This window comes from Myotis daubentonii, chromosome 11 (genome assembly GCF_963259705.1).
Source record: "Myotis daubentonii chromosome 11, mMyoDau2.1, whole genome shotgun sequence".
NCBI lineage: Eukaryota > Metazoa > Chordata > Mammalia > Chiroptera > Vespertilionidae > Myotis > Myotis daubentonii.
The window spans coordinates 70,223,718-70,238,036 of record NC_081850.1 but is presented as its reverse complement, the minus strand read 5'-3'; the positions used below and the strand labels follow the sequence as shown (position 1 = coordinate 70,238,036).

General features: G+C 46.8%; 1 protein-coding gene across 2 annotated transcripts in view; it reads right to left on the bottom strand.

Annotated features, from left to right (window-relative positions):
- Nucleotides 1–14,319, bottom strand: part of ASTN2 (astrotactin 2) — a 742,933-nt gene that overhangs the window by 383,513 nt on the left and 345,101 nt on the right. The window contains exons 9-10 of one of the 2 annotated variants that reach the window (XM_059657840.1): nucleotides 14,080–14,154; nucleotides 13,185–13,322 (exon numbers count right to left, since the gene is read on the bottom strand). In XM_059657840.1, the coding sequence (XP_059513823.1) occupies nucleotides 13,185–13,322; nucleotides 14,080–14,154 (213 nt within the window). The remainder of the gene's footprint in view (nucleotides 1–13,184; nucleotides 13,323–14,079; nucleotides 14,155–14,319) is intronic. The other variant, XM_059657842.1, reaches the window with a different exon arrangement.

Here is a 14,319-nt window from a genome sequence, read left to right as displayed (position 1 = left end):
CCATGAAGAAGAGGTGATATGTGCTGAGATGCACGGGCTGTGAGGTCCCCAGCTTTTATCTCAGGCGATGACACGGGCAGTGTGACATGCTGGATAATGAATTGCCCTCTTTGCAGGAATGAATAAGTTGTGGTCGGTGATGCAATGATCAATTTGCTCCATCACGCTAAGCTGCCCATTCATCATCCTTACCTGCTGTCAGGAGCGAGGGCCGCTGGTGATGGCCTCAAGCCGCGGTCTCATCCATGAAGCAACGGCGTTCAGAGCTGCATCCCCCGGGCTCCAGGCTGCTTTTCATTACAACCTCCCATCAGGGGCCCAGTCCTGCTGAGCCGCCCGTGACTCCAGAAGAAAGAACATCTGTGCTGGCTGGGGCCATAGAGATGCAGCTGATAAAATCAGAAGAGGCCCTTGACAGGGCCCCAGGTGGCCTGTTCTACTGTCCCACAGTGGGACGGTGCGTAGCGCCATGTCACCTCTGTGCCTCAGTTTCTCTATTCTAAAAGGAAGGGCTGGAGGAGACTCTCAGATCTCCATCTCGGACCCAACAGTTCCCCTACAGGTATTTATAGTGGAAGGACCATTGGTGATTTTAACTCCCCCATTCACTGAGGCAATAAGAGCATTTAGTAACTGCTGATGGTTTGGCATCAGTGAATCGTTAAATGGCAATACTCCCCAAAACAGAGGTACAGATTCAATGCCGGCCCTATCAAAAGCCCAGCCTTTTTTTGTGTGTGGTAGAAATTGACAAGCTTGTCCTAGATTCATATGGAAACACAAGGAACCCAGAATAGTCAACACAATCTTGAAAAAGAAGAACAAAATTGGAGAGCTCATGCATTCCAATTTTTCTTACTTTCTCTCTCCTTTATCTCATTTTCTCTCTGTACACACACACACACACACACACACACACACACACACACACGGTCCTGGGTTCGATTCCGGTCAAGGTTGCAGGCTCGATCCCCAATCAATGATTCTCTTTCATCACTGATGCTTCCATCTCCTTCTCTCCCTCTCACTTCCTCTCTGAAGTCAATAATAATAATAATAAAAAGATACGATGCCCCCTTACCAATAAATACTTCAGTGTCCACTTTCTAAAAGCAAAAATATCTTTAATAACTCTAATTCAGTTATTGACAGCAGGTTATCACAGCTACAGGACTAAGGTCTAATCCGCACATTTCTTCACGTGTCCCCTGCTAATGTCCTTTATAGCAGAAGAAAACCCCAGCTTAGTGGAAATCCTCTCACAATGTAAACATGTACCAAACCATCCTATTGTGTGCACTTTGAATACATTGCAATTTTATCTGTGAATCGTATCACAGTAAAGTTGAAGAAAATAATCCGTTTCTATGCCACACCATTTCTTTGGACTCCTTTAATTTGGCTAGTTCCTCATTTGGCTTTGTCTTTTGTGACTTTATCACTCTTAAAGGTATAGGTCAGCTATTTGTAGGATGCCCTCCAATCTGGGTCTTCCCCATGTTTGCTGACGATGAGATCTGGGTTATGTGTTTCTAGCAGGCAATGCTGTGGCCAGGAGATGGTTGTAGAAAGAGGCCTGGGGACTGTGAATATGCTGTTCTTCAAACTCACGCGAGCTCCAGCAGGCATCCATGACTTTTAAAAGCTTGCCAGATGACACACATGTACCAGGTTGGAGAGACACTCACCTCACCTAACCTAAGCAGGTAAGGCCTGGCCTCCTAGTAGAAGAGACGTTTAAATTGAGACCTAAAGGACAAGAAGGAGTGATCTTACTCATTGGAAACTGGTAGTGGTGCTGAATGGTGTGCATCCAAAATAGACCTGGTGACAAGAAAGCAGACACGATACCTAGACATGAATACCCACAGAGTGCAATGTAGGGTGGAGGCAGGAGATGCAGGCAGGGGCATGCGAGACGTTTGGACTTCTTATAAGGGCAAGGAAAGACTATGGAATGAGTTCCATCAGGAATGACATAACAAGGATTCTGTGTTGGAAGAAAATATCCCCAAGGCCTGGATTTGAGGGTGGCAGGAGTGAAGGCAGGAAGTGTGGTGAGGAGTTGATAGCCATGCCAAGAGAGAGGAAACGGTGACCCAGGCAGGAAGGTAGGGGTCATGGAGCTCAGCAGCCCTGTTACACAGTAGCCCTGCGTGATGCGGGTGAGTTCAGCGATGGGGCGATGTCAGATGCTGTGAGCAGGCCAGGCGGAGACAGGGCTTCTACACGGGACTTTGGAGATTAGATAAGGCTTCCCGGAGGAGGTGGTGTATTCTGAGCCCTGATGGATGGGGAGAAGACAACCAGATGAACAGGCCGATGATGCCTGTGTCGTAGGCAGGAGGGACAGAGGCACGAGGAACTACAAGCACTCAAGAAGGCTGGCGCTTCTAGGAGGGACCTGGGGGACGTGACTGAAGAGAGAAGCAGGGCTGGACGCCAAGGGCTGGTTTCCCCCTGAGAAGGGTGGGCTTTGTCTTCCTGGCAACAGGCAAAGGAGAGCGATGGAGAGGTCTAAAGTAGGCTTGCCATCTTGAGGAATATATTTTAGCTGCAGGCAGAGGGGTCAAGGAGGCAGGAAGAAAATCTAAGAGGCCAATCTGCCAACGCTCAGGAAGAAATATCTGCCCAGTGTTTGCATGGATTGGAGCTGAAGACGTGGGAGCTATCATCATAACTCAGCACAGGGAGCGGGCCAGGCAGGCCCAGCCGGGTCTTCCCGGGCTCTAAGGGTCTGTTTGGCAAACCTTCCGGGTAAAAGAAGAAATCTCCTTCCCACCCTGAACACTCCTGCTGGCTGGGGATGGGGTGAGGGGGGAAGGAGCCAGGGGCTCGCTCCGGTGAAGAGCGAAGACACATGAGCAGTGAGTTCTAGAGAATCCATCCTTTCTCCGGAACACTTGCCTCTTCATCAGGCCCCACACAGGCCTGTCAGGCGCGAGTGGAGCTTTTGTGCATGTGCCCACTGGGCTCCCGTTGCCATGGTGATGGGGCCATAAGTCACGTCTGCTGCTTCTGCACAGAGGCGCTGTGATTTATGCCTGCCCAGCTGGGATTGTAAACTTTTTTTTAATGTTCAAAATCCGTCAGAGCAAGGGCGGGCGGGGTGTCTCTGGCTCACTTTGCAGGAGTGGTTGCTGTCAGACCTGCCTGCGATGCTGCCACTCGCCCCCACAGCCCGGGCGCTGGGCCCATGCCGCCCCTGGCACCAGAAGGAAGGGTTCCTATAGCACTCGTGGGCCAGCAAACCACCTTATTCGTGAGACCTTCCTGTCGTCCCAGGTTCAGTCTATGCATGCCAGCTTTTCCCTTCATGCTTCAATTTCTGGCTTACGAACCTGCACCATATCCCGACTCCTTTAGAATTGGGACTTTACAGGGATGCAGTGGAATGAACATAAATTTGAAATCATGCCTCCTGAGTCTTAGTTTGCTCATCTGTTCAATGGGGCTAATATAACATCATCTAAGGTAGGGCTTCTCAACCTTGGCCCTGAACTGAAATGGGGGGTTTTAGAAGGGGTGCACTGTGCATTGTAGGATGTTTAGCAACATCCCTGGCCTCTACCCACTAGATGCCAGTAGCACCTTCCCAAATGTGGCAACCAAAAATGTTCCCAGACATTGGCAATGTCCTCTGAGGACAAAAACCATCCCCTTCAAGGCCCGTGTCACAGATGAGGGAAGCGAGCCTTTTCCTTTTGACTGATGATACCTCATCTTTCACGGGCTACTGAAGTCTTTCCCCGAAGACCAGGCCCTTCTGGAGTATGTGGAACCGTGGGCTTCCCTGACTGCTGCCCATCGTGCCTCCCAAATGCTGCGTTCACCCATGGGACTGGGCACCTCACAGCTGCCTCCCTCACCCTCTGGCACCTGTGCAGGCCTCGTGTCCAGATCCAGTCACAGGCCCTCCCTGGCGGTTCTGTTTCACCATGGCTAACCCAGCCTTGCTGCACATCGGAGGGTGTGGACAGGACTCTTAGAAGGCAACGTGATTGTTCATCTTAGTTTATCTTGTGACCCCTGCCCCTGAGGTGCTGCTAAAGCCTGGCCCGTCTGAGTGAGACCAGGGCAGGGATTGCTAAGAGAACACCATGAGACCCTGGCAGGCAGAGGGGACTCTATCAGCTGAGAACCACCGATGTGATGGCAGCAGGTCCTTCTAGTTGGGGAGCCTATAGTGGTTTAAACGTGTCCCGAACTCCAAGATGCATTCCAAGTCCCCCGCAATGTGGGTGGTCTGTGTACAGCTTAAATTCAAGCATTCGATTTGTAATACATTACAAGTGACAATGATAGAGCCAGACAGTGTCTAGGAAGGACCTATATGGTAGCTTCGACTCTGCCTCAAGCCAGAAATGTATCTCAGGGAACTTATTGGCATCAAGGTGAGATTATCTAAATGTACCCCCCAGGGAACAGGTAGGTGGATAAAAGCAGATGAAGGGAGTAAGACAGTTCCATTTCTAATTCATCCTCAATATCTCCATCCACATGACTTTCTTCTGCATCTCGGAAACCAAAGATCTCTCTTATTTTACAGGTGCACACAGCCGTCAAGTAATCAGATGCAAAGCTGGAAAGACCTCTGAATTCCACCAAGTTCAGAGAGGACTCTGCGCTCACAACTCCCATCCGAGACTGAATGCGGTCATCATGGGCTCGTCACCACACTTTTCCCAGCCGAGTCTGTCCGTGGCCTCAGAAATTCTTCCAACAGAATATCCTGGGCAGCCCTAACTCACTTATCTGAGTGGGCAAATGAGATGTCTGATATCTGCCCTCTCTGATTTAGCCCAGCCTCTAAGGTAAGTGGATATACAGAAGCCCAATGGGTTGGAGTAGATGTTTAGCTCATGGTCCTCCTACTCCCTTCCATGGTTGTGCCTGCGCTTGGTGACCCTGGCCCCTAATCATAGATGACTAACTAGAGGTGAGCATCTAGCCCATGCCAGGCGCATACGATTCCTGCTCCAGGAATTTTCACAAGCAGCAGCTAAAGTAAGAGAAAGCTTCACTCTCGGGGAGTCAGGATGAGCACACCACTGACACGGGTGGGGACAGGCAGGAAGGAGTTTCATCCTGGGAGAGAATCTAGCCGTGCAGGAGTGATGCAGGGAAGGTAGGCAGAACCTTGCAATTCCCTTAATTCGCCTCATCTCCGTGGCTAGGCTCACCTCTCACCTTTCCTTCCCATCATGATCATGGCGTCCTTCTAATACAGTTGTCGTTAAGCTCATTTTAACTGGGTTTCTGTCCCCTGAAACCCAAGACATCCTGGCTCATAAAGACCAGAAAGGGTTTCCACACAGCTAGGGAGGGAGGCATGGTGAGATGAAGAATGACGCAGGGTCCTGAGAGCAGAAACCTATATTCAGATTCCAACTTGTCTGCCCACCAGCTGTGCTGTTTAAGGTCTTAGAATGCCAGTGTCCTCACCTGAGGAAAGGGGGCTTTAAAAACAGCTTCTCTTGCCCAGCAGGTATGGCTTAGTGGTTGAGCACCAACCTATGAACCAGGAGGTCAGGGTCTGGTTTCCAGTAGGGGGTGTGTAGGAGGCAGCCAATCAATGATCCTCATCATTGATGTTTCTCTCTCTCCCTTCCTTTTGAAAACAATAAAAATATATTTTTTTTAAAAAATAGCATCAGGAAGATGGCTGTGGGATCATCTAGGAGAAGCTGTGTGAAGACCTCTACCCAGAAAGCATGCCCATGCTGCCACTCATCACTGTCTTCAGTATGGATTCAGGACTGAAACCCAGGTGTCCCGACTCCCAGCTCAGCCTGCTTTCATGCCTCTCCCTTCTCTCTCTTTTTTCTTCTAAAAACCTGCGGTCCCATTTCAACATCAGAAGTTGAAAAGTGTTTAACTTCTAATGCAGATGTAACAAGTCATTTCTCAGTTTCACTGTATCTGCAAAGCCTTCTGTAATTCAACATCAAATATTTATTATTACATTTATTAAAGTTTTAATAATTTAGCATCTGCTGCATGGCAGCGAGGAGCTTAGCTAACTGGTTCCCCTGTATCCAACCGGGGTCACTTCAATATTTATATTGCAAAGTTTCCATTTGGGTTTCATTTAGCAGAGCCCGTGCCATGGCCCTTTCGCCGGAGCTGACAGTTGGCGCATGCTCCAGCCTCCCTGGCGGCCAAGGCTAAGGGAGATCTGGTGCTGAATGGCGTTTGGAGAGATTTACCGAGTCTGGGCAGAAACTCATCCTAATAGACTTCACTTTTATTACGATCACTAAACTCAAACGGGGGAAATATATATGTCTCCAGGCTTACTGGCTGAATGACAGGCAGGGAGGCTGTGAAGAGTTGTGGGCATACAGTACATCCACTTGGTAGGGCGCGTGGAGGCCTTTGTAGGAATGCTTCCCAGAGGGGCTTCCTTCTCCTAACAGGAGGGGCATGGTCATGCAGGACAAGTTCTGATGCCCAAATTCCCGGAACGCAGCTGCGAGTGCAAGGCGGACTCCCTGGTTCTCCCAGAAGCTCCCCTTTTCCCACTTAGCACTTAGTCTCCCATCAGCATGGGACGGACTTCCGCACTCACGGTGGACTAAGACAGAAAATCCTGTGAGCCAACCCCTCCATTTTACAGAGAACCTCCTCCACAGTAGCCAGCATTTCCTGACCACTCACCAAACAGCCTGAGTTCAAATCCTGATTCTGTGACTCACCGTAATAGTTGGGCTGATAACTTAAACCTTTTGAGCCTCGGTTTCCTCATCTGTAAACAGTAGTAACCCCAGGATTGATTGACTTGTTGTGCAACCAGAAGCAATGCAGGCAGCGTGCTCAGTCAGGGCCTGACAGAAAGGAAGTGCTCCATACATGGGAGCCATCACTGTTTATAACTATGGGGCTAAGCGTTTAAACGTATCTCATTCGATTCTCAAAAACATCAACACATAGAAGAGTAGTTACCATTCCCATTTACAGAGAGGAAACTGAGGCTCAGAAAGTTTAAGGAGCTTAAACAAGATCAGCTAGTAAGTGGTGGGGCTGGGATTCGAACCCGGGGACTTTGGCTCCAGCCCTCACTATTCCCTTTATCCAACCCTCCTCTCTTCCGTGTTTCAAGCAGGTAAGCGGATTGATTGCCTATTGAAGTTCTTTTCCCTTTGGGAACGTCTGCACGTCTACATGAATAATTGGTGAGGAAGGGGAAAGTGGCAGAGGCATGATGGGGCTGAGATGCTAATGAGAACGGAGGAAGCCCACCCCTAACTCAATATCCCTGCTGGGAAGGGAAGTGCTCAACTGCCACGAGTGTGCCCACATGCACGCCAGCGCACACACACACTCATTAACAAAATCCACTCAGCATTACTCACCTCTGATAGGAGGGAGGAATCTTGAGAATTAAGCCAAACAAGGTCTCTATCAGGCACTTCCCCCAGACTGTGTTGCCTGGGCCTTCCCATCCAGGTGCCTCCTGACATGTTATCACCTGCCTTGGCCTGAACTCACTCCTGCCCACTCCGCACACCTGATGGCCTGCCGTTCCTTCCGTCTTGCCCTTGCCATTGACGTCTACCATGGTCAGGAGGAAGGATGACACATCCCTTCTCACTATGGTACAGCTTCTGTACCAGGAACTCCAACCTGAGTCTCCTGACCCCACGGCATCATGTGCTCACTTGCTTCTCTGTACTACAGTGCCTGCTTAAACTCCCAAAATGCCTCTCCTTCAACACCAATGACACGTCAGAGGCCGTACGGGTTATTCTACAAATGTTATGCAGTCCTAACAACAAAATCGGAGGGAAACACAACAATCTGGACTGTGCAGGTTTGGAAATGGAGGTTTGGAGAGGTGACCTGACTTGGCCCAAGAAGTTCAGGGAGTCAACTGCGGTGCCAGGATTCGCACCCAGGACTGCAGGATCGCAAGCCTACACTCTCTTCCTAGTCTCCGTATGTCTAGGCCTGGCAGCTGTGCCCATCACACAGGGGCACCTTCTCAGCCTGAACTTTCCCACTACCCCTTCCCCCTGTCCCAAAGCACGGCATCTTCTTGTTTGCAATATTGTCTCATTCCGTGCACGGAGATGTCTAGTCTGCACATTTTCATACTTCCAATACTGAGCCTGGCATACAGTAGGTGTGCAATAAATTGTAAGTGCTTGGAATGAAGAGGCCGAAAGAACAAGGAACCGTTCTCAGTTCTATTCAGAACGAATTCAGTGAGAAAACTGACACCCACTGAGCAATGCTAGCATGCTTTCCGACATCCCATAGTTCCTTCCACAACATGCAGGGACTTAACAGGGTTCCACCACTTCGTTTTCATTGATTTGAGATCATAGAAAAATCACTAAGGGGCTCCAAAAGCTGGGCTTCTTGGATGGTTATTATTCCAATGATAATAGCCAGCCTCGCATCTCTCTTGTAAGAAGAGCCCGCTCTGGTGAAACTGTGAAGAAGGCCCAGGGCGCAGCAATCCATGCTTCTCTCTCCACAGTACCTTCCATTTCATCTCTCAAGTCGGTTTCTTGTTCCATGCTCCTCACTACACCATGGGGGTCCTTATTCATCTCTGTTCCCCTCCAGTCCCTGGCACAGTGGCAGGCACACAGGAAGGGCCTAGCCAAGGTTTTCGGAGTTGAAAGGAAGCTGTATGCAATTTAACTAGAGCGCTCGGCTCCTCCACCTTTGGAGCTGACATCATTAGAGTCTCCAATGCTGAAAACCTCACTGCCAGCGGCTTCCTGCTGGGACAGACTGGGCAAGGGAGCTGCCCAGGGGAGCGTTCTCATCTTCGCCCCTTCCACTGCTGGCACGTGAAAGCCCTCCCTCCCACCTTAGATGCCATACAGCCCAACGCTGTCCACAGTCCAAGGTTAATTGCCAGTGTTTTCTTTCCTGCAAATGCTTTTCTAATTCCTTTGGTCAGGATTTTTTCTTCCTTTTCCAACCCCCTCAAGGCACTCTGTGTTCCCGCACACATGCCTCTGCATTCATTCTGCAAATATCTCCATGCACACAAAGCCCCCAGACTTACCACACCGTATAGCTTTGGCATATTCATTTAAGTCTCCCCAATGCCCCCCTGACAAAGGGATTGATGTGAACGCTCAATACTAAGACACTATTGATTTTAAGATGCATCTTAGAATGGATGTGGCCTTTCAGCAAAAGAAACAGAAAAGAACTAAAAAGATGAACATAAAACACTGCTATACTATGCTACAATAACAGCAAAGTAATAACTCATACTTCTTGAGGGCACCATGTGTCTGACTCAGTGCTTTTCAATGTATGATGTCATTTAGTTTCACCTTCTAGGCATAGATGCTATCTGCACTCCCCAGAAGGGCTGGCAGCCACAGAAAAGCTCCTGCAGGACACAGGTGAGGGACTGGCATCTGAACTCAGCTCAGCTGAGCTCCAAAGCCCATGCCTTTAAAATAGTGAACTACCTTATATCATACAGTTTATGTTTAATCAAAATAGAGCACACATAAAGAAAAGAGTGCAAATCATAGCTGTAGAGCCAGAGCATTTTTACAGATTCGAAACACCCCAGCACCTACCACTCAGATCAAGAATTAATTATCATCAGCGTCACAAAAAACTTTTTGTGCTCTCCCCATGCCACTGCCCCTCTATCACGCAAAGGTAATCCCCATTCTTTCTTCTACCTTCAAGGATTAGTTTTTACTGGTTCTGATCTTAATATATATAGACATATATAGTTGACCCTTGAACAACACAGGAGTTAGGGGTACTGACCCCCCCATGACCTCCACACAGCTGAAAATCTACATGTAACTTTTGACTCCCCCCCAAATTAATTCCATTATTTGTGTGCGTCTTCCATAATTCAATGTTATATTTGTGAGATGGGTGTGGTGGTTGTGTTCTTGAATAGTCATTATTAATAGTATTCCAGTGTATGATCATTCCATAATTCATATGTCTTGTTTTTTTTTTTTAATCAATTTTTGGATTTTTCTCCAGCTTTCTAGCAATACAAATGAATAAACTTGAATGTACTATACACATTTCTGTTAAGTATATTATTCAGAGTGGAACCGATGGAGACATTCAACTGAAGTAGATACTGCTCAACAGGTTTACAAAGTGGCCAGTCTAACTTCCATTCCCACTATTAGGGTGTGAGAGTTCCAGTTGTTCCCTATCCTCACTGACATTGGTTATCATCAGTTATTTTAAATGTAGCCACCCAGATAGGCAGTGACTGAACATTGGACTGCTAAATTGCTCTGCCTCCTATAATGCAAGATTCCTTACTTATGCAAGATTCCGTCACCAACTAAAAAAAACAAAAATCGACTAGCAAAGCGTCTCTAAGTTTTCCTTTTCCATCCTACCAGAAGGCTGATCTTTTTCTTGCTGTCTCTGCTTCTCATCTCTCTGTTGTGATTCCGTGGCATGTTACTGGAGATCTATAATTATGATCTATTATTTATTAATGTCGCACCTATCATCTGATTAGAACTTATTAATTCTTTAAACGCCCCTGATATGCTTGCCTGGGCATTAGCATGTCAAACAAGGTTTATTCCTGCAGCTTGAAAAACTCAACCTACACAGCACAGATTCTGCTGAATGGTAATGATCACCATCTTTTTCCCACCCTCACAGTAAAACCAATGGGCATGTGAGACGTAAAATCAAGAGAAGACTTGAAAGGCTGTCTGTCTGTGTGATCGCTTCAAGCCCAGACAAAGGCATGTGGGCCAAGCAGGATAATAATTTAGGACCCAAATCAAACCAGTACTCCAGTTATTCGCACCACTTTTCTTTAAAGGAGAACCTTCATGGTTTGTTGAGAAAGGGTAGAGAAGGAGGGTCCATAGCTGCAGATTTTCATCTCCTCTGCTGTCCTGAGCAACTCTGCTCTGGCCCCAACTTGGTGAAAGCACACCCTCCAGGAACCGGGCACAGAATCCTTAGCTGGAGCTCTAGGGGCATCTAATGCTATTGGACCATGCCCCTTGGATGTCTCCCCCCTCTCAACGTACTACAGTGTTCCTTCCAACTACATCTGATACTCTCCTTGACATGCAGTCTACAACTTATATTCTTCTCATTTCTTTTGAACATTTCCAAAGATGTGTTAGAGTCCCTGAAGATTGATACTGTGGGACCCTCTTGGCCGGCTTGCTATTTAATGTAATTCAGATTGAAGGAGGTCAACCAGCTATTTTATCCTGAAGATTATGGCCTTTCTCAGCAGCATGACACAGTACATCACCTTCCCAACACTGCCGTCCCCCACCATTACTAGTTTCTACTTGAACTTTACTGTAGTGGGACTCCAATTCATCTAAAATTGGTGCAATGTAACTTTGGGAGTATATTATGTACCAGCATTTACTTATATTATTGAATCATTATAACTCCTGGGAAATGTTTCAATGAAATAGTTAGGGACATGGGTTCCAGAGCTGGAGAGATCTGAGTGGAAACTTGGTTCATCACTTAACTAGTAAAGACATCACCTTTATGGCTCAGATTATATTTTACTCTGTAAAATGAAAACAATAATAATAGCATCAACTCATGGGGTTGACATAAGAATGTAATGAGACGTCAGGAGGGTGCTGGGCACATCGGAAATGATCAATGGATATGAATTATTACTACACTCTGTGAGGAAGGCGCTGTTCTTATCCCATTTGGCAAAGAAATGGAAACTGGGCAAGTGGACGTGACCAGGATCACATAGCTCATACATGGCAGAGATGGGATTCTAACCCAAGGTGAGGCTTCCCATCAGTCAGTCTGACAGCTTTAGCTTCACCGAAACCAGAAATTCAATGTCAACAGTACAGAACTCCGAGGAAAGTCAGTAGAGACCGTCTTGCAGTTGATTTCCGGCAAGTTCATTGGATGTCTTTAATAGACTTTCAACCCAGTGGTCTTTGCTCCACCTTTAAAATGTGCAATACAGAGGAACCTGACCACATGCTTTAAAGGTCTCATTTACTTCAATTCTATCAAAAATGGAGAATTATCATCTACCATTAATTAATTTATGTGTGCCTGAAACCATCTTAGTTCTTCATAATTAACACTTCATTTCCTAAATGCTATCCCTTTTGCAATCTATTCTTTTTTTAAAACTACCTCTTTTGGGAAATACCAATAGCCTGGAAAATCATGTCTGGTTCATCCCCCTCCACCCCCCTGAAAAGTTGAGAAGATGAGACTAAACAACCTGTAAAAAGCAGGGATAGTTGGGTTCTAGGAGCTTGCTATCAAGGTGCCATGGACATATGATAACATCTTGACTCAGAAAGACCCAAAGGCAATGGTAGAGTAACAATCACTGGGGGTAGGAATTGCAATGACTCCAAGTTCCAGTTCAGGGGCTAATAAGCATGTACAAGCCAATTCCAAAAGTATACTCTGAGTCCATTTTTAATAACATTTAAATTTCTAAAATGCTTCTCCTAATCCAATTGGGAGAAAGGAAAAAACCCTCCAGTGAAAAGCTCCAAGATAGTACTAGGATCAGATCTAAGACCACTGGTTTAATTAAATCAATAAACATTTAGTAGAGGTCCAGTATGAGCTGGGAACTGGGGATTAAGAAGCTAAATAAGTTATTTTCTTTGACCTTAAGATAGTCTCCACTAATGGGACAGAATGATATGTAAGCAACTACTTGAAGCACAGAAGAGTTAGTCTATAATGAAGTTAACTACATGGTATAAAACATGTAAGGAGGGGTGCAGTCTCCATCCTTTCATGAATAAAAAACAAACACATTAGACCTGGACATTTAGAACATATGAAGTAGCCCCAAATCACCACAGTAAGCATCGCATTCTCCAACCGTTCAATTTCGCGACTCTCAGATATAGGATTAAGTAATGGCCTTAGATAAGACCATTAATGATTCCTTGATGTGTCAGGTGATGTTTTAGCCTATCCCATATTTTATACATGCCCCGAAGTAGAGTAAGGCTGTTGAAATACAAGGCCTCGAGGCCCACCAATGGAAGGCACTATTAGGAGCATGGAGCATGGCATACTTAACAGAGTTCCTTACATCATCTACAAGGCAGCAGCCTACTGCAACAGTATGAAGGGTACTTCTTCACAGGAGTTCCTGTGGTCCTGAAATAGGGGCTTTCAGGGCTCCAAGAAGTTCTTGCTACAAGGATACTGGAGAGGAACTTCCCTACCTGACATCTGCAGGGTCTTCTGTGACGAGCACATCAGTCTTGCAGCTGGCCAGGGGGTTGATGGACAGCTCCACAGGCGGGACCACAAAGCTTTTGCTGACAGGAAGCCAGAGTCCTTGGCCCAAGCTGAAAGTAGACCTGCAATGTAAGAGTTTCCATTGGGGAACTCCCTAGGAAGCAGAATGAAAACTGAAGAAATAGATCCTCCCCCCATCCCTTCTCGGACCCCTTTTCTCTTCCCCACCCAATTGCGTCCCCTACATTCTCCAAGGTACAATTTAGGTCCACTCTGCTCAGACTTGGATGGTCATTTCTTAAACCTATTAATCATGGAGCCCATGGGAGTACAGGGTCTGCTCTCAATAAACAGTAGGCTCTGTGAGGACAGAGACCATCTCAGCTCTGTCTTCCCAAATACTCCTGGTACCTAGCCGAGTTCCATGCATGACTGCGTAGTCAGCAGGGGAGTCTGCACAAAGGTTAAAAGCATGCACTCTGAATCCGTTTGAACCCAAATCTGATTTCCAGTCTGCCACTTAATTTGCTGTACGTCTTTATCAGCTTAGGTATTGACGTTTCACACGAGATTTCATGGAGCTAGCAGGAACAGGGCCAATAGTTAGAGGATATTTTTAAACCACTAGACGAGATAATCAGTAATGTCTCTTCCAGGTTAACTACCTCAGTCCCTAAGTCTAGATGCCAGACAGATAAGAAATAGATCTCCATAGTAACCGGGGCTGTGATGGTACATCTGTGTCCATGAGAGTCCCTCTGCACTCATTACAACCCAGAAGTGCACAGGTTCGATCAGCTAAGGAGGTGTAACCACACTTCCCCATGAGAACTCCACTTCACTCCCCAGCATCGTGCCCCGACAGGATTCTCAACTCACCTGAGAATCTTTTCCGGGGCTTGCTCCCCCGTCACCAAATCGTAGCCCCTCTCAAGTGTTGTGTAAGGCCAAGGTCTGTAGGAAGAATAGCAGGAAAAGAAAAGGAGACAGGAGATACTATTACTCAGAAGTAGGTAGGATTCATAAAAGAGTAGCTTTATAAACAAGCAAGTTTTGCAGAAGTAATTTTGTTCTGGCTAAGACTATATATATGTTAAACAAGAATGTCTCCATCATATG